The 20,677-nt window shown below is 37.5% G+C and overlaps 2 protein-coding genes across 2 annotated transcripts; one reads left to right on the top strand and one right to left on the bottom strand.

The window, feature by feature from the left end:
- The first annotated feature begins 9,228 nt into the window (after positions 1 to 9,228).
- LOC124166074 lies at positions 9,229 to 16,001 on the top strand. Its single transcript, XM_046543691.1, has 8 exons — positions 9,229 to 9,430; positions 13,625 to 13,669; positions 14,175 to 14,377; positions 14,553 to 14,735; positions 14,815 to 14,907; positions 15,007 to 15,082; positions 15,670 to 15,752; positions 15,841 to 16,001. Exons 1-8 carry the CDS (start codon positions 9,421 to 9,423, stop codon positions 15,940 to 15,942), a joined length of 795 nt encoding a protein of 264 aa, XP_046399647.1. The 5' UTR covers positions 9,229 to 9,420; the 3' UTR covers positions 15,943 to 16,001.
- Positions 16,002 to 16,092: 91 nt separating this feature from the next.
- On the bottom strand, positions 16,093 to 19,092 carry LOC124166073 (putative nuclease HARBI1). Its single transcript, XM_046543690.1, has 5 exons — positions 18,420 to 19,092; positions 18,146 to 18,339; positions 17,599 to 17,731; positions 16,574 to 16,718; positions 16,093 to 16,484 (listed from the first exon to the last, which is right to left on the bottom strand). Exons 1-5 carry the CDS (start codon positions 18,693 to 18,695, stop codon positions 16,093 to 16,095), a joined length of 1,140 nt encoding a protein of 379 aa, XP_046399646.1. The 5' UTR covers positions 18,696 to 19,092.
- Positions 19,093 to 20,677: the final 1,585 nt, after the last annotated feature.

Here is a 20,677-nt window from a genome sequence, read left to right as displayed (position 1 = left end):
TGTGGCGTGTAAGCATTAGAATTTAGGACTCTAGGAGCGTGCCTGACGCTTATTCTTATCAAAATTAGGGGAACGGTGAATTCTAAGTTACACTGGGTAGAGAAAAATTGTTTCATTATATTTTAACCATGGATAGTTGATGCCAGTAGAAACTAACATTACTGATGATGTTGAGGTCGTAAACGCACCATTTCTAAACTGAAGAAACTTAGAGCCAAGCGCTCCGATTGGCCGCGAGTTTGCGTTGTTGCCGGATGCTCTGGACAGCTCATGACTTCGAATGCTTTACCTGCCGGGGATCGCGATTTATGCAAGACATCCGGCAACAGGGCAAACTCACGGCCAATCAGAGCGCTTGCCTTAAAGTTTATGTTGCTAAAAACGCTGCGTTTTCGGCCTAAACGTTACCAGTTTGCGTTGTTGCCGGATGCCGTGGACAACCCATGACTTCGAATGCTTTACCTGCCGGGGATCGCGATGTATGCGAGACATCCGGCAACAGGGAAATCTCGCGGCCAATCGGAGCGCATTAGATTTTCAGAGCCAATTTTTCTCGTCCATATATGTGTGGTCTTAACACACTCAATGCTGAGAAAAGTGCAGAATCAAAATAGTCTACTGGTATTCCTCGGACCACATTAAGCCTCGTGAGCGGAGGAACTGTCTTCTAGCTCCCCCGGATCAGTGAAGCAATTCCCCGCTCTTGTTTGCCCAGCTCGATATTTGGCTTCTTAATTCCATTTGCCCAGCGTCTCGTCGGAGTGGGAGGGATGGGTCATTATTGCCTCGAGATCTCTCTTCCCTCCTCGGCTAGCTGCATCCCTTAGCGGACGAAAGAGATTGAGTAAATATGTTGAGACGGCGGCGGCGGTCTAAGACTCTTGGATCTCACGCGGGCGATTAGGGTGGGTGGGGAAGAAAGAGCCACTTATTTTCTCGCTCGAAAAAATATCGCCTGGGCGTCCCAGAGGTGAAAGAAAGGGCACTACTACTTCTCTTTCTTCCGTCCTCCCCCGCTCACCATGCGCTCTGTCTCCGTTCTTTTTTTTTTATTCCTTCCTTCCACCCGCGCCTTGTCCCACCTACACTCTGCCTAAGTCCCTCCCACGACTGGGCCTTTATCTGTATCCGATGAAGACCTCTGCCCGCCCTTTGTCGTTCTCCGCCCCCCCTACACCGCCTCTCCTCCCTCGATGTTGCCACCCTCTCAGACTTAAGGGGGCAGTCCACCTCGGCGGAAAGTGTAGTAACGCCTGAACAGTTATTGAGTCAATTGATGCTTTGTTTTTGCATGTGGAAACATTTGCGTACCCAGGATCAAAACTAGAGGGGGGCAAGCCGTGGTCGTTGTAACACAGAGAAGGTTATGAAACCTAACTTTAAAGAAAATTATTTCCGCGCTTTATTGGTTTTAAAAATTATTTGCTCGGAAAAAATATTTTTATTTCAATTACATATTCAATACTCCTATCACTTTTCTAGGATTTAAAGAAAATTTGTTAAAAATTACTTTTTAAAATAAATTTAACATTGCTTCTAGGGGGGCAGCTGCTCCCTTCTGCCCCCCGCTGGGTGCGCCCATGTGTGGAAACTATATCTACCTCTGTATTTACAGAAGAGAATGCACGGTGTTTCAAAAAGGACTTTAAAACTTTTAAAATTCATATAAATTTAAATTTCAATAAAGGTACTGTGCTGGTTTTCGTGTTGTTTTAAAGGGAAGCACAATACGTTTTGACTAGCGTAGTTTGCTAGTGCAGAATCGCGCCGCAATAAGCGCTAGCGGCAGTTACGTTAAAGATGGCTACCTTCACTAGACCCAAACGTGCTTGGTGTGTATTTTGGTTTGAAGAATCAACGTTGGCGATAACAGTTCAGCATAAATTTCGTACCGACTAAGTTAAAGATCCTCCTAATAAGCCTACAATTTATGAGTGGCGTAAATGTTCTGTAAAAAATGGGGTGCTCAGTAAAACATAAGAAATCATCAGGTCTTCCTAGCACATCTGACGAAGTCGTTGAGCAATTGAGATGAAGTTTTGTCAACAGCCCTACGGAATCGACCTGTCGTGCATCTCTTGAGCTGCAAGTCCCACATACAACGGTTTGGCGTGTATTGGGAAAACTTGCGAATTTGATTTTTCAAAGTTGTCAATTCCTTTTTGAAGCATCCAGACTTACCTGAAGATGATCTTATCCTTCGAAACCATGGTCGTTATTTAAGAAGAAATTCTGTAGGAAAACAAAATTTAAGTTATTCACTTTTTGAATTTTGCCGTGCGAATATCGGTGAAAATTTCGGCATTTCAACCAGTTTTTTTTAGAACAACTTAAGGATGTATGGCGATATTTAGTGGAATTGTGTAATAGGAAACATAATCAGAGGTACACTTATGTTTTGTGCTCCACAAATTATTGGATGGTCTGATACAGGTTTTGGCAGTATGCACCATGTCATTCTCAAAGGTATTATGTTTCCAGTGTTTTCAGATGCGTTTCTTTCTATTCATGAATAAATTAATGCGTACCATTCCACAATTATGGACCAGAATGTGTAACTATTGCATGATGTATCCATTATTTAGGTCGAAACTGCACGAATATATTTTGTAAAATTGAGGAAAAATGTTAGCTTTTATTAAATCTTTTTTAACTTTATAATTTAAATGAACCCTATCTCGCAATGGCTGCACAATGGCTTCTTACCTTGAATGTACTGAGAAATTTATGCGCATCATGAGAAAGGCTACTTTACGTGGAAAATCGGCATGGTCTTCTGCTGATAAACGAAGATATAGTCTGCCCACAAAATATTTGTAAATTGTAGGCATACTTTATCTTCGTTTATCATTAGCTATGCTGCACGATATCTCTCCTAAGAAAGTCGAGTTTATGGTCTTTGCGATGAGGTGGTGAGCCCTCTTAACAGCATATCTGGGTCTGTTCCTCAAAATTACATCCCTGCCCCTCCCACCCTTTATTTTTTTGTTTTGAAACTATATCTACCTCTGCATTTATAATACGAATATGCAAATAAATTTGAACTCACATTTTGTGTTTTGCCGATGTCCACGTGCAAATATCAGTGAAAATTTTGCTTTTTCAACATGTATTTTCAATATATGTTGATTTGTATTCATTATAGGATTAATGCGTTTTATTTGCATACCACGATGAGGGACCAGTAATTTTTGTGATAACGTGATGTATCCATTTTTTGGGACGAAACTGCGTAAGTACGTCTTTCTCGTAATATCTGCAGGAATTCATTCTTACCTTTGTATATGCTGAGAAATTTAGGTGCACCATAAGAATGGTTACATAAGGAGGTGGAAAAATCGTTCTGTTCTACAGCAACGAGGTGGTGAGCCCTCTTATCCTCTCCCCCTCGGGGTGTGTTCCTCAAACTTTCATCCCTCCCGACTTATTCATCTCCCCCGCTCCTCGTCACCTCTCCTCCTTGATGTTTGCCTCTTGATGGACCTTATCTGCATCTCTAGTCCTTGGCGGTCACGGTCATCCCCTTTCCTATTTGTCTTGGTCAAGTCGTGGTCGTTCCTTATGTGCGAGCGCGCGGCCATGATAGCCCACCGATTCGTCTGTCTGCTGGAAGTTTCAGTTTTTTCATCTTTTTCTATTATATCTATAAATATATGGGTGGCGCAACAGCTGATGAATGCCTTGGAGACAAGATTTTATTGTGTTCAAAAGAAAAAATTGATAAAAAGGAGGGATGATGCAGAAATGAATGATTATTTACGGCTACATTGGCGGTATATCTTTCCGTAATATTTCATATGCTATAGGAGCTCAGTTATTTTTATTTATGGTTCATTCAAAAGTCATTATTCTGTTTATGTTGAATATGATAGCGAGGTATAATTTTTGAGCTACTCACTATCTTAGCAATGGTCTAGGTCGAAGTCTCATAACCAGAGTTTAGTAACCTTGGGCTTTTATAGATAATAATTTTAGGAGAATAGAAAATATTTCTTTAGCCACAATATTTTCTGTAATTCCACTTCAACTATCTCGAACTGTTTTTGTCTATGTGGGGCATTTCTGTGTTGATTACGGAGGAAAGGTATAATTTTTGAGCTACACTCTATCATAGCAATGAACTAGGTTAAAGCCCCATGACCAGAGTTTAGTAACCTTGGGCCTTTATCCATATGCATGTATAAGAGAGCATATATGTTTGTTTGTCCGGTATGCGTTTCCTTACGGCAGCACGGATTGTGACCATAGTTAGTACATAGGTGCATTTCATGCTCTCAAACTCCTTAGTACTACTTTCGGTTGCATCATAGGCGTCTTTTGCGTCGTTTTCTCACTACCATCAGTTACGTCACGTGATACATCATCTGTGGTTGGTTATCCTGACGGGTGGGCACACTCTGTGACACGCTTTAAAGGAAAATATTACTCAAGTAACACTATACTTTCCTATTATTAGTCCAAACCGTTTTTCTGGGCTATGGGATCACAAGACTTTTTGGTCTACGCACATACGCATATACATAGCGATCAATGTTGTGGAGCGGGGTATAAGCTGATCCCGTGCGCGTTATATGGAAATCGTTATTGCGATTGTGTTCTGTTCAGTGTGCCTAAAACCCAGCTGTGTGACCACGAATATTACAGGAGAGGATCCTCAAGTTGGCCTCTAAATGTGTTGTCAACGACCGCGCATTTAAATGGGTTTACCAAAGTCGCCACTCGCGTCGCTGACGAACAAATTGATCCGAGTTTGACGAGGAAATAAGGAATAATTAGCGGTTTTTACCGAAAGTTATCTGTATGATGTTGTGATCGATCAAATGCATAAAAGCGCAATGCTATTTCTCGCAATAACAAAAGTTATAATACAAAATATTGGAAAAAAGTGAATCACATTGCCCTCATCACCGCGCCGCGGGCATTTTTGAAAGCAATTAAAATGCGACCGAAGTGGCAACAGAAATCATCCTTCTACGGGAAGGAATTGGGCCTTTTCTCTGCAGTCCCATTGTGTGTGACCATGAGTTCCAAGTTTCCCACTCCTCCAGGTTCCCGCTCCTTCCCGAGCAACGCTGTGCGGCCTGCTAGTAGAATATCGCTACCTTGGTTTGACAAGGTTCTAACCGACATTTTTGCAAAATTTGGCGTTTTCACTCAAGAAAACTAAGTTTATGTTTCCCTATGTGTTCTTCGGTTTTTATTCCTCTATGTAAAATAATAACAGATTTAGAACAGTGACAAAGTTCCAACTGCAAGGAGAAAAAACTAATATTTGGTGTGACAAGGTTCTAACTGCATTTAACTCATTTTATTACTCATATATTTATTACTCATATATAAATGTGAAGAGTAGTTAATTTAAGTAGTTCATATGGACACGAATTTTGGAAATTCAAAATTGGTATTTTGGATTTAAAGAAATTTGTTTCACTAAAAGTGAAAAATATTTTACGATAGAAATGAGGTAAAAAATAAAATAAATAACATATTTTCTTAAAGTAATAATTACTAGTGTATCTAGTGGATCAAAAGTGTATGTGCCAAAAATCAAAAATAAATTCCTATTATTAATAGAAATAGAGCAGTTTAAAACTTTGACAAGGTTTTTCTCAAAACCAGCTTAAGGTCAGTTAGAACCTTGTCAAACCAAGGTAGCGAGATAGTAATTTTGGACGAATATGCGATGTTTTGGTAGCTCCCCAGTGAATTAGGTTTCAGCTGGTAAGAAAATGAGGCCACTCTCATTTTCTCGAGGCATTTGTGCCGTGCGTCTATCGATAAGAGGCATCTTTATCGCCGGGCCTAAATGCGGTAGAATTCCCATGGCCTGCGTGGGGAAGCTATTGGCACCCCATCACCTGCCGCGCCAACCCTTAGAAGGCCCGGGCCTCCGAATCGATCACGCTGTCAGCTGCTCCGGCCTCGCTTCCTTTCCCGTTTCCATTTCGTTTATGATATCCGCCGCTACGTCAGCGCGTCCGTAATTCGTGAAATTAGGACACTCCCGGATGGGAAGTCGTTTAAAGAAAGAGCGACGAGTCGGTATAATATCGGTACGAGTGCTTCTGTTGCGAAAATGGAATGGGGCGGTTAAACTTCTTGTCTTGTTCTCCTCGAAGATCTAGTAGTAGAGCAATGAATACAGGGTATTAACGGAGATTAATTGGTGTGGTAAAGCTGGGTCATAGCTCCTTTTCTTCTACGATAGATTCCTCCCTTTCGGCTATTTAGCGTTCCTGTATCCTTTCAAGGAATTCTAAGAGAATTTTTTTCCTCGTTTTAAAGAAAATGTGAAGAGTAGTTAATTTAAGTAGTCCAGATTAACACGAATTTTGGAAATTCAAAATTGGTATTTTGCATTTAAAGAAATTTGTTGCACTAAAAGTGAAAAATATTTTACGATAGAAATGAGGTACAAATTAAAAAAAAGATTTTTTAACCGAAGATTAGTAGTCATTCCTACGTTATCCACATGATTTTCAACTAATCCTGAGTCAATTCAATCGTAAACTTCTCGTAATCAGCAAATTACAGTGACATTTACTCATAATCCAGTGTTTGTTCAAAGGACCGCTATTCCTACGTGACTTTTCAAAGACGACTGTATATACGTGCACATAATAGAACAGTTAAAAATTCGATTCTCTGAAGATACCAGGTACCGAAAAGAGCGAAGGTTAAAAAAAGACACTTTCTTTTCAGCCCCACTGTCCACGCGCTTGCTCTTCCCAAGACCTTTCCCGACATTTGTGGCTTGGAGACTGTATTTAAGTTCTCGCCTTCGTCTCGCATTCAGTTATTCCACGAAGTATATTCGTATTCCGTCTTTTCCTTCCCCCGCTCAAAGGTAAACAGCGTCCTTCTGCTTCCAACAGCACGGTATTCATATACATGCATAGGAGCCGTTCCTTCTGCTTCTGTATTGTCATGCACATTATGTATTCCTATGAATGTTAAATGTTTTTGAGGCCCTACGATGGGACGGAATCGGTTAGTGTTCTCTTTTGGTTCATCTCTGGAGGTAGGATTCTCATTTTCTGGCGCTTGTCGCAGTGCTTTTGTTCCCATGTGGATGGTATAGAAGCCTTTCAACCCTATGTAATAGATGAATATTCTATTTTAATGTTGAAAATACTCCACTTTGTGCGCGTAGAGTTTTAGGTTTAAGGTACGTTTGACTCAAACTTTATTTCTTTAACCTCGGGAATGAAATAGGGGGATAAATGGTGAATCCAAATACTATAAAACCCACTTCCAATCCCTTACTGATGTTACTAATGACTTTCACTAATATGTTTCTCGCCCTTTAATTATTGATGTTGATGTTGTTAGAGAGTTATTGATGAGAGGATTGGGGGATTGTTGGAGAGATAAAGAAAAGGAGAACTTGCTCGAAGTAAAGAGAAAAAAGTGCTAAAAAACGTTTTCATGGTAACTGCAAAGTGTATCCTTAAAAATACTGACAAATTGTCTCCCCTACCACCTGAAATATTGCATATTCCTCTTGAAACACCATTAATCTATTTTAGATTAATGCGTCGCACGGCTTCAGACTTTTTTCGTAGAAGTTGATCACGTTAATTTTTATGCGTAACATAAATGAATGATGAATCAAATCTCTAGCTAGTAATACGTCAGGAAAAAAACCGTTCGAGCATGCGACGTCAGACATTTATTTCGTTCAAAATCCTCTAAATTTTCTGAAATATACAATTTATTTTTTCCTCCTTACTTCGATCAAGTTTTCATATTGGTGGTGAGCTGAGAAACATATTGGTGAATGTCAATTTTGTTGAATTTGAGATATCCCTGGCAACCGATTCCAAAATTGCCTTCTCCTAAAAAATCTTCCTAGAAATACAATTGTGCAATCCATGGTTATGCTCGGGACCGCCAGGTAGCAGCACATCCTGGGAGTCCTCAGAACAGCTCCAACTTTTTGCGAACTTTATCATTTAATTGTTGAAAAACTTTGATTTTTGACTCTGCACCAATATGTTTATAATCTCTCCAATAAAATAAATCAGCTATTAGCGGGAATGATCCGTCTCCTTGAAATCTTCCGGCTTTGGTCATCTTCCTGGAGTTCCGTGTGCCCCGTGCAGTGGTCGTCACTCTTTGTCTTTCGACTCGGCCACGTGAACACTGCGTTGAAATCCAGGTCAGAGTCTCGATATGTCCAGCGCATTCCTCTCAGAATAGGCCCCCCCTTCACATAGGACGGCGGCATCCGGGCCGCCTTAATCTTATCGCTCACCGCAGGAGACTAGACGTTTAGGAGGAGACGGTATAGGCCCACCCCTACATTTTTTTCTGATTTTTTTTCAACCGCCCCATCCTGTCGTCCTCGTGGAAAAATTCATGGTGTTCGCGGAGAATACGGCTTACCCCCCCTCGTCTGTGTTTTCTTTGAGTATAATAACCCTATTAGTAATGAAATACACTTTGTTACTTCCACAAAATTCACACAGTTTCTATTTATTACCGGTTTCGGCTATTACACCATTTTCAAATACAGGTATTTGAAAATGGTGTATTTTCAAATACAGGTATTAGAAAATGGTGTATTAGCCGAAATCGGTAATAAATAGAAACTCTTGTGAATTTTGTGGAAGTAACAAAGTGTATTTCATTATTAATATGGAGCCCTTCCACCACGTAAAAGCTTGAAGTTTCGATTTATAATAACCCTTTTGGTTTCCCGTCTTTGGTTTCCCCTCTTTCCTCTTGTATTTCGTGATTTCCTTTTTATCGTAACCTCGTTTCTTTTGGCGGTATCGTTAAATTTCTTGTTGACGAAGTAAATTTTCAGTAGATTCAGATAATTTAATTTAAACTGAGTTGATTAAGATTATATGCCACTAAATTCAACTCAATTGTTAAAAGGGTATTCGTGTACTTCAAGATGCAAGCGTGTTTGAAGCAACGTGAAAATGGCAGAAAAATACGATATGTTTTAAGTCTCGAGTATGAGGAGTTGTTTTAGTAGTGCAAGAAATCATATGGGAACCAAGTATCGGAAATGGAGTTTTCTATTATCGATATTATAATTAACTATTAATTCATCTATCACCAGCCGTTGGCTAGGGACTCAAAGCAATGAAATGTTGGTCACTGTTCGCCACGCACAGAATCAGTTGAGGATAGACTGAAGCCTGTCCAGGGCGGTGATTCTCGTTCTCCTTTCGCTCGGGTCCCCGCTTCGCTACGGCAACTCGAAGCGTAGCGAAAATTTTCTCCGCGATTATTCTCGTTCTTTTCGCTCCTCCTATCGCTACAGTTCGGGTAACTTCGTTCTCTTAGCGAAATACTGTGATGTAGGTAATAAAGAATACCCGTAAATGGATAATTCTCATACCAACAATTGAACGCGAAAAGTGAAACAAACGAAAGTCGGAATTGGAAAATCGAGTGTGGAGTATGGTGAAAGGTTTGTTTACGTTTGTTTTGAAGTGATGGTTAGCCTTGAAAACGTAGATTAAGCCAATATTTTCGGTTTTAATCGTTGACGATTTATATGGTCAATCATCTGTGTGTCGTTAAAATAAAATTACTCGCGTAAGAAATAGTGGTAAATTAACCCTGTTTGTGCTTATTACACGGTAACGAAGATTCTCATTTGTATCGTGAAACCAATTGAAATGGTTTTCTATTGAGTAGACCACCAGTGCGATTTTAGGAACATTTGTGGCTACAATGTTATCATAATAAGGATAAATTTTAATCATACTTTTGGAGTAAGGTGTATCTTCTTAGCGTTATTATGGACCGTACGCAAGTTTATCATCATCTCTGCATAACTTACAGAATTAGAAACTATTTGCAAGTTGTGAATAATCAAAACCTTTCCTGTTTTCAAAGTACTCACCATGGCCATAATTTCAATAACAGAATTTATAACCAACCACCATCTAATAGACAAATCCATCAGTGTTCATTGTAAATGATAGCGTGCAGAATGACTTCTGTCACACTGAAGATGTCATTGTTATGATCAATTAAATCACAAATAATTCATTGTAATTCATTTGATTATTTTTCTGTTTTTATAGAAGCATTTTCAGTTTTGTTAAAATGTTCACAATAAGGAGGTATCTTCAGGCATTTGCCACTCATGTAACAGACACGAAAAGAATTCAGCCATATAATAGTCAGCTAGCAGCAGATATTTCATAACTTCAAATTATCCCATGTTATTTATGGATATATATACATATATACTATTGAGAAGCAATATGTTTCATGAAATCCATAATCTATGGCAAATAAAATTTCAATGAGGGACAGTGCTAAGTTTAAAGTTCTTCATTAGGGAGACAAAACATATTGCATCACACCAAGTAGCCTTTACCATTGAAGTACAAGGTGAAATATATTTTGATACTGGCTGTCAATAGTGTAGTTCATATTGTGTAATAGGGAGAACTGTGAGTCTTAATGGTTAGGGCATTGATAACTTATTCATTGCCATCGTAAAAGTGAATAGATGATCAGAAATCACTGATTATGAACGTAACTTCACTGTCTAAAATTAGAATAGATATGAATGTCAGTTTATAATTCATAAATATTTGTGAGGATATATGTTATGAGGTGAAAGGTGGTAAGCTGTTAAAATATTTTCCTATTGTCTTTTCCTAAGGTTATGTTTTTCAAAGTACTACAATAAAATTTGCTGGTAATTTCAATAACAATATGTGGCTTACGGCTTGGTATTTCTTGTTGATGAGTATGTGGGAATGAGTCTGGCAAGTGAAAGATTGCGTGAAAAAGATAGGATTTAGCACATTTCGTACGTTTAATATAAAAGATGCAGTTTGAGTTTTCTTTGGTAGTTGAGAATTGATAATTGATGCAGCCAATACAGCTTGTGTGGGTACAGTAAGTATGAATGACTGATTTGCTCATAAGATAGTTTGAAATATTAATTATAAATGAACTCCTTTGGCAGATGAGCGTTTAGAATGTGGAAGTTGACCTAGTATTGTACATTTTTTGACTAAGCGATGAACTCTCATCCTGTCGGTAGAAAAAGATTTAGAAAGCCACCTTAAGCAAGAGAAGTCTTCCCTTCTTTGCATGTTCTAATGTATTGTCTTCTACGAAAAAAATGTGTCTTTATAGCCCTAATGCTGTTCGTAGCTAAACACAGGTTATGTACTATTAAAACTTCTTATCAAATTATCTACAGTTAGAAGTAGCTTCAGAGTCATAGAATCAGTGGTGCCTATACCTCAGGTTAGTACATAAGAGTGCCAGTTTGGTTGCCAATAATTATTTATCTTATTTCAGGTTTGAATATTTTAATATGGTGAAAGTAAACAAATCGATGCTTTAACCTTTAAAAAGTTTGATTTTATTCCAAAAATTTGAGCTTTAATTCAAGGTGAGAATTTGGACCCTTACACCTGAAGACTCATAGAACATCAAAGCTAGATTAATCAAAGAAATATTATATCAAGGTTCTCAATCATAGTCTGCTAAGGGAATATGTATATTATATTAAGGTTCTCAATCATTGTATGCTAAGGGAATATATTATATTAGGTTCTCAAGTATTGAATGTGAGGGGAATGTTTGAAACAATCAGAGTCAGTTGTATGTCTTATAATATTGAGCCAGCTGGGCCACTCTTGCTATTGGGGAAAGCTGTAGTCTGTGTACCTATGGATTTCCTCATTAGTTTAAATTAACCGGAGATGACTGCATTCACCACCCATTATTTTCCATGCTCATCATTGACCACTGAAACTTTTTCAACAATAAGCTCTTTCAAAGTATGTTTTATTATGTAAGGCAAGATATGGCGGAAGTTCTTTGTATTAGTAAAATTAGAATTCTCAATATTTCCACTGAGTTTTATCATAATAAATTCAGTAGAAATATTGTAATGTATAGTTTTACTGATAACCCTTTCGAAGTCTTGAATGTAATTCTTGGTATAGTTTCATTCCTATAACAATCATTTTACATCACATATCTGGTACACATGTTAGTTCCTTAGGATTTCAATCCCATACATACCTTTTACTATTTTTTTCCTTCTCCATCCATAGTACTATCAATAATGAGTAAATAGTTTCAAAAATACATTATGTGTGAAATCATCAACACTTGTAACAATGTGTGACTAGATATCTCATTCCATTACTTCCTGTAATAAGTGATCTACTCATTAAGGTTGACATAGTTTATAACATACATAAGGTTTGCAAAAATAGTCTTCCCATAAAAAATAGATCCCCATCCCTAGCTATGAGCCAAAAAGATTAGCAACATTTTGTTACATATGCATATTGTTATAACAAAATGCAGCCTACTTGTAAAGCATGAAAGGTGTGCTGCAAACTGAACATTCATTTAATAATTGGATGGCAAGTTTACTAGGCTATGAGCCCTTGAAGTAGCTGTGGTAGGGTTATTCTTTAGTTATTCAAACTATTTTCATTCATATCTATTCTAATTTTAGACAGTGAAGTTACGTTCATAATCAGTGATTTCTGATCATCTATTCACTTTTACGATGGCAATGAATAAGTTATCAATGCCCTAACCATTAAGACTCACAGTTCTCCCTATTACACAATATGAACTACACTATTGACAGCCAGTATCAAAATATATTTCACCTTGTACTTCAATGGTAAAGGCTACTTGGTGTGATGCAATATGTTTTGTCTCCCTAATGAAGAACTTTAAACTTAGCACTGTCCCTCATTGAAATTTTATTTGCCATAGATTATGGATTTCATGAAACATATTGCTTCTCAATAGTATATATGTATATATATCCATAAATAACATGGGATAATTTGAAGTTATGAAATATCTGCTGCTAGCTGACTATTATATGGCTGAATTCTTTTCGTGTCTGTTACATGAGTGGCAAATGCCTGAAGATACCTCCTTATTGTGAACATTTTAACAAAACTGAAAATGCTTCTATAAAAACAGAAAAATAATCAAATGAATTACAATGAATTATTTGTGATTTAATTGATCATAACAATGACATCTTCAGTGTGACAGAAGTCATTCTGCACGCTATCATTTACAATGAACACTGATGGATTTGTCTATTAGATGGTGGTTGGTTATAAATTCTGTTATTGAAATTATGGCCATGGTGAGTACTTTGAAAACAGGAAAGGTTTTGATTATTCACAACTTGCAAATAGTTTCTAATTCTGTAAGTTATGCAGAGATGATGATAAACTTGCGTACGGTCCATAATAACGCTAAGAAGATACACCTTACTCCAAAAGTATGATTAAAATTTATCCTTATTATGATAACATTGTAGCCACAAATGTTCCTAAAATCGCACTGGTGGTCTACTCAATAGAAAACCATTTCAATTGGTTTCACGATACAAATGAGAATCTTCGTTACCGTGTAATAAGCACAAACCAAAATTACCAATATTTCTTGCACAGGGATTCCACTTTGATTGGAGCCATTCACAAGTAGTCATTCAGTGTCCATGTAATTTATGGTTTACTTGTATGGTTTAACCAGAAATTATAAAACCGGCTCTAAGTATTATTATACAATGTTGTTAATTCATTATTCGTTCTCCATATTTGTAGTTGTAACCATTCTATTTGTTTTTAAAATTTTATAGGGGTAATCACTATGAGTCCAAAAGCCACTCCGATGAAATTAATAGGTTTGTATATTCAGTTTAAACCTAAGTTGTTAAAAATTTACCATTTTTATTTTCGTGTTTGTCATTTTTAACTATGGAATTAATCATAAATGTAATAGTTATCATGAGCTTAACATCCATTAAAAATATATTTAAGAGAAACATCAGTAAATGCTTTTTTCTATCGTTTGTGCATGTCACCGGTGTTTGTTGTAGTCTATTCACTGGAAGAACAACTATTAGGCTCAAGATCCTTACACTTTTGGAAACTTTTACATAACAACCAATAGTAAATGTATCCATAATGCGGCAAAATGGAGATACGTTACCAATGTTTGTCCTCAGGGAATAGCTTAAATTAACATCTATTACCATATCGAATCCAAATTCTCACTTATGACTTAAAACGTAGATGGTGTAGTGGTCTGCGCAGTGCAAATGTTGACAATACATAGGTAATCTTAAAAAATAGTTTTAATTAATTTTTAACTGATCATGACTTAAATACTACCTCGTTATTTTTAAGCAAAAGCAGAGCGTAGAAATGCCCGAGCGTCTGGAGATCAACTGAATTATTTAGTTGATTATATGTTAGCACACAAGGAGTTTGCTGCCGGGCGTTTGAATGGTGGACAAGGAAAAGCACATCAGAAGAATCAATGGGAGAGGCTGGCAGACACCCTGAATGATTTTCCAGGGGCTGATAAGGCAGTGTCTGAATGGAAAAAGGTTTTTGCACAATATAGTTGCTTGGAGTTCACTTAGGTAACCACTAGTGTTCTGTCAAGCATAGTGACAGGTGGGATGGAAGTGACCATTTTATAGTTTCTCTTTCCTCATTGTAGTAACTAGTTCTTAAAATTTTGAAAATGTATGTAAAATCTGAAATAATTGTACCTTACAGTGTTGGGCAGACCTCCGCTGCCACGTTCGAGCACGGGTGGCCAAAATAAACAAAGCCGCAACTATGACTGGCAACACCTTAGTACCCCCTGAGCTAGGTGACCTAGATAGAAAGGTAGTCTGTGTGATTGGTGAATGCTCCTCAATAGGAATAGCTGACATACCTGACCTGGGGCTCACCGTGGTAAGCTTATAATTTTCTCATGTAAACAATCAGAATAAATGTTTTTCCTAGAGATCTAACGAATAGCCTTTTCTATCAGTGCACTGAAGGAAATGAATATGAAGAGGTCATTAATTGTGAAATAACAGAAGCACCTTGTCACTTAGAGGAGGAGTTTCAAGAGGAAACAATTGTAAGTAATCCAACAAAGTGAATTAATACATTATATTGAAGAGAAGATTAATATCTTTGTTGCATGCCAGTATTAATATGTATACATCCTTCCGCATAGGTCAATAGCCCACCTCAACCACCCCCATCTCCACCTAATTCTAGACCATCAACTTCTGCAAGGACTCCTTTGACAGGTGATTAATAGAAATAAATCAAATATTTAAAAAATATCTATTCCAAAGGTTGGTGACAAAATATGTGTGCACTTATTCTCATTTTTCAGTTTCTCTGTCCTTTTTGAAACTTGTCAAATATTTGGAATTTCTCATATCATGTAATATGCTTATCAAAACATCTAAAATCCAAATATATATATGACTGCTTAAAATTTATATGGCATGTATGACCCAATGATTATTGCAACCTACGTTTTAAAAAATAAATTTATGTATGGATACTCTCTCTTCTGGGATGCTGTCTATTATCATAGCTAAAAGTCATAAGGATGTTAGAAACTGAGATTTTTTTGAAAGGCACTTATTTTATTGCCAAAAACTAGTGTTATCCCTGTCAGTTAATCATTGGACATGACATATATTTATAAGATAATCATGACTTTTATGATACATAATATATTACAAAATACATGTTACCTTACTTATATCAATTACATCAACAAATCTCATCATCATACTTAAATAACCCACAATGTTTATCAATAACTTCAATGCTTTAGCTACCAACTAGTTTTAAATTAACATTTCTTTTCTTATATTTTTAGGAAAGAGAAATTTAATGGAAAAAATGTGTGCTGCGACTGATGATTTACAAAAGATGCAAAGAAAAACTAATGAATTGCTGCAGGTTTCAAAACCAATTCATTTTGTTAACTTCACAATATCAGCTAATATCTTTGCATATTATCCATCTAAAATTATTTATTGCCTTTCAGGATCTGAATAGCAATGTCAACAACATATCAGAAACCCTGCAATCAATTGCACAGTCCCTGGCAATAATTGCAGCAAATTTAGTTAAACCTCCATCTTTTTAATAAACATGTTTTTTTTACACTCAAGCCTAATTGCAAGCTGCATTAACAAAGCATAATATATAAAAAAAAAATAATAATAATACATGTATATTGCAAAATTTCTAAATAAATAACATTTCAAACTTTTTAACCCTGAACCCAAAGCAATACCTAATTTCTAAATCCCCTGACTAACAAATTCCTAATTCTAACACCCTCCGGAAGCCTGTCTCCCTGCTCAACAGCAGGCTGCTCTGCAGCTTCTACATTTCCTTCATCACCTGCAATGTCACCATGAATTGGAGTATCTTGTATATTAAATCTTATCCTAATATTATGGAGGATACAACAAGCCAGTACAATACAAGCCGCATGAGCTGGATTATAATGCAGAGTTCTGTGCTGTAGAAGACATCGGAAGGTGTTTTTTAATACCCCAAATGCCCTTTCAATGCAATTTCTTGTTCGGCAATGGGCTTCAGTATATCGAGCCTCTGGGGTACCTTCTTCAGCATTTACTATTGGGGTCATGAGCCAGGGCTCTAAAGGAAATCCTGAATCTCCTGTAGATTAAATTTTGTATAAGTCATTAATCCTTCGGTCAAACTTAATATTTAAAAAAAATATAGAATGGCTTCTAATAAAGTGATACCTAATAGCCAAGATGAGTGGTCACCTGCATCCCAGTTCTCAATCATCCTGTCCCTTATGGTGGAGTGTCTCCATATAAATGAATCGTGCACCGACCCAGGATAGCGACTAACAACTGCCAGGAATTCCAAATCATGAGAACATACCTTGAATGGAATTGAAACATAAGAGTACAGCCGTAATACAATAACATTGAAATGTAGGTCAATGTGATATTGCCATGACATCTCCAAAATTTATCCTGAAAAACATGATGAGGTTTCTTCCCCATTCATAAATTTCAAAATAAAAAGAGGAAACATTTATGCTACCACTCCAAAATCATTCAGGTCCCCAAAAATTTGTTTGGGTAACAACAAATGAGAATTTTTGCTCTGATAAAAATTATTTATGATAATTTTATTTATTTATAAACTCCTTCATAATTTCTCATTTTAACACTTAAATGTAGAATATACAAGTCCAATTCATGAAAAAAATATTCATGGAATTTGTAATATTTGTGCGCTACACAATTGTAAAGGCATTAGTTTGAGTACAACAATTGTAAAAAAGCAAAAAAAATTGCCCCCATATTTAATTCATCTTTGGGTATGGATTTGAGGACCCCTAGTAGCCGAGGGGTGCAATTGCAATTCTTATAATTTTGGAGATAAATGCAGATGATAGTTGGTGGCAGGGGCGCAGCTAGGAATTAAGGTTAGGGGGGTTTCAGGTGCAACTAATACTGGAGAGTATGGGGGTATAGCATACCCGCCAGGGTAAACATGAGGTGTGGATGCCCTCCAAAAAATTTATAAGACGAATGATAAGTTTTACGGCTTTCTGATAGATATTTTATTAATTCTCTTATTACTTTTTGCACTTATCTCCAAAATTCCACTTCACTCTCTGGCTTCTAGAGTCCTCAATTAGTCATTTATGTATACTTCTATTTGATACAAAACATCCTTTAGCAATTTAAAACTCCAAAAGGAAAAACACCCAAATAACTTTTGAAAATAGTTAAAGGAAAAAAATACTCACGGCCAGCACATTTAAAGAATGATATCCCTTATGATTAAGATAGGCCTCCTCATTTTGTTTCGGCCGTATTATTGCAATATGGGTGCAATCCATGCAGCCGACTACCCCTTTCATTTGACGAGTTTGTCGAAACCTATCATAATGGTTGAAACATATAGTCACTCTTTAATCTCACAGTTATAAAGTAACATTTCGGAGTCAGTCAAATTAATGTGATTCATCTAGGAACAGAATAAAATTACACAACCACATAATTCACTTTAGAAAAATCTTCTCGGGATTGCGCGCGGGTAAGATTATTTAAGAGCGCCGACGTTTCGGGTACCGACTCGCTACCCATTCTCACCATTCATTCGCAATTCATTCGGTAGCGAGTCGGTACCCGAAACGTCGGCGCTCTTAAATAATCTTACCCGCGCGCAATCCCGAGAAGATTTTTCTAAAGTTATTCGTCGGGAAAGTGTAAAATCATACACATAATTCACTCTTTGCTAATTCAGGTAGCCTGTGCATATATTCATATAAAGCATAAAAAAATGTATCAAACCTCCTCTTTATCGTGTTCCGCTGCTCCTCGTTTATGGGGAACTTAACCCATTCACTACCAAGTTTTTCTGTTATTGCTTTCGAAACCTTTCTAACAGCTCTGCTGATAGCAGGCTGGGACATCGATATAAATCGCTCCTGCCCAACGGCTCGCTGATATGAGCCAACAGCGAAAAATCTCAGCGCTGCTAATACCTATATAAAGGAGATAAAAGACACTTCAAATTCATGAACATTAAACCAATGTGAATAAAACTATTCATTGCTTGACATACCTGAATTTCCACACTAAGGGCATGTGAACGCTGACGTCGGAATGTTTCTCTGATGGCATTGCACAAATACCTAGCTGCATCTTTGGAGAGGCGGAAGTACCTCCTAAATCTTTCATCCGAAAGATCGAATGCGTTACTTCTATCCCTCAGGGAACGCATCACCGCAGCCTCTTCATTTTCCTCCACTTCCGCAGCTAACGCATTTAGCATCGGTTGTAAGGCCGCCATTCCCGTCTTCAACGCAAACACTAATGACACAAAAGCTTCACGGTTCATTCAAATGAAAACCCACTTTTAATCCCATCAATTTAATTACGTAGAACAACAAGGCGCGTTGCATGCCAAGCACTAAAATAACAATTAATCTAATTGGGATCAAAAATGTAACATAATAATGGTGTATAGCTGTAATTAAATCACGAGTCGTTCTCTCATCAATTCTTTCGCCGAGTCGCTAGAGCGAGTTCATTGTCGTCGCTAACAAAATTCGCTCTTATCGAATGTTTACATTCGATAATTGCTCGCCAGACATAACGAGAATAACTTTTTCGTCGCCAGAGGAACGAAGCGAAGCTTATCTTGCGAAATACCTAACGAATGAAAACGAGAATACGAATTCAGTCACCGTTCGCCAATTTTTTCCACAAATCGCGGTTGCTATAGCCAGAAAGAACCAGAATAGACCCCCAGGACGTCCAAAAATGGCCGAATACCATGCAGTTTCCCTCAGATAATGTGCCAAAATCGAATATGAAGAGCATTTTGAAGAACATTTTGTGGCAACATAATCGTATTGGATACGAGGAATTTTTCTTGCAAGTCGCTATCTCAACCCAGTTAAATGAGCTGAGGAAAAATGAAAATTTGCGTGGTTTTCCATGTATTTAAAAGGAGAAAAATTCTGGAGGTCCTTTCCCCATATGTGGGATGGAGACATACTACACTATCCTCGTTTATTCCATGTAGAAATTAATAATGTAATTAATTTTATGTACATAATAATTACATATATAGCAATTATTGGTTAAATTGATGCCGTACATATAAATATTATAAGAATCACATATATTGAATCGGCGTTTATTTTTTCCCTATATAATTTCCATAGGTATTGGAAATGTACAGATTTGTCACATATTTTTCATTACTTAATAGATTTTGCATGCATGGAATAGATATAGATTCCACATACATATTTAGAGCCAACATATTTTTATATGCATGGATAATAATGGTTACCCATTTATTTTAGCCAGTGAATTCTCTTCACATATTTCATGTATGCCTATTATACGTAGCTGTATTAGCGCCACCTAAGTTCCGAAAAAGTATCCATATACAGATACACTACCCTTAAATACCCCGTTGGTATTTCTGCTTTGATCTGTAGCGAAAGTGGAGTATTCCATTCAAACTCCGAGGAAGCATCGCTCGTATTCGTTCCGCGCAACCCTATAGGAAACGCGGAAGGAGAAATATTACGGAAGGGAAGTCGGCGGGAGTAGCCTACTCGCACAAATACACACGCGAGCAACGGAGCTGGAAGTTGAAAGAGAGACCGTGAATGGCTCCCCTATGAACAATGGAAAGAGTGGAGCTTGCGAGTCGGGGACTGCTGATCTCAGATTCTCCCGCATCATGGGCGTTTTTTTACCGTGCTGGAGTGCTCTTCACGATTTTTAGTGGAAGGCAGGGAGATGGAGAGAAGTGAAAAGGAGAGATATGTATGGATCATAGATCACCGATGAGGAAGGCCCTTCGAGAAACATGGTGAACTTCATCTTTCCCTCGTGTTGGTGTTGCGTGCGGGAAAAAAATATGATCTTCTGCTCTCTCAAATAAAAGTAAATTTCATTCATCATCATTAGTCAGCAATCCTAAGATTGGTTTTACGCTACTCTCCATTCCTCTTCCCTATCCGCTAGCCTTTTCATAGTATTCTTTCGACGTATTTCTTCTCTTTTACATCCTTTATAACCTGTCTTGAGTAAATCATTCAGGACCGTCCTTTGCCCTTCTTCCCTTCCGCCAGTCCTTCTGCGAATGTTTTCATCAGGCCATTATGTCACATAATGCGGCCAACTAAGTTGTCCTGTCTTCTACTTAAGGTTTTTAGGAGGCTTCTCTTTTCTCCCACTCTTCTTGGCATTTCCTCGTAACTTACACGGTCGATCCATTTTGTCTTCTTCATTCTTCGAGAGCACCACATTTCGTATGCTCTCACTCTTACCTTCTCTGCTGCTCTCAACGTCCAAGCC

This window comes from Ischnura elegans, chromosome 9 (assembly GCF_921293095.1).
Source record: "Ischnura elegans chromosome 9, ioIscEleg1.1, whole genome shotgun sequence".
In the NCBI taxonomy this organism is placed as follows: Eukaryota; Metazoa; Arthropoda; class Insecta; order Odonata; family Coenagrionidae; genus Ischnura; species Ischnura elegans.
The sequence above is the reverse complement of the archived record's forward strand: the minus strand, read 5'-3'. Positions and strand labels throughout refer to the sequence as shown.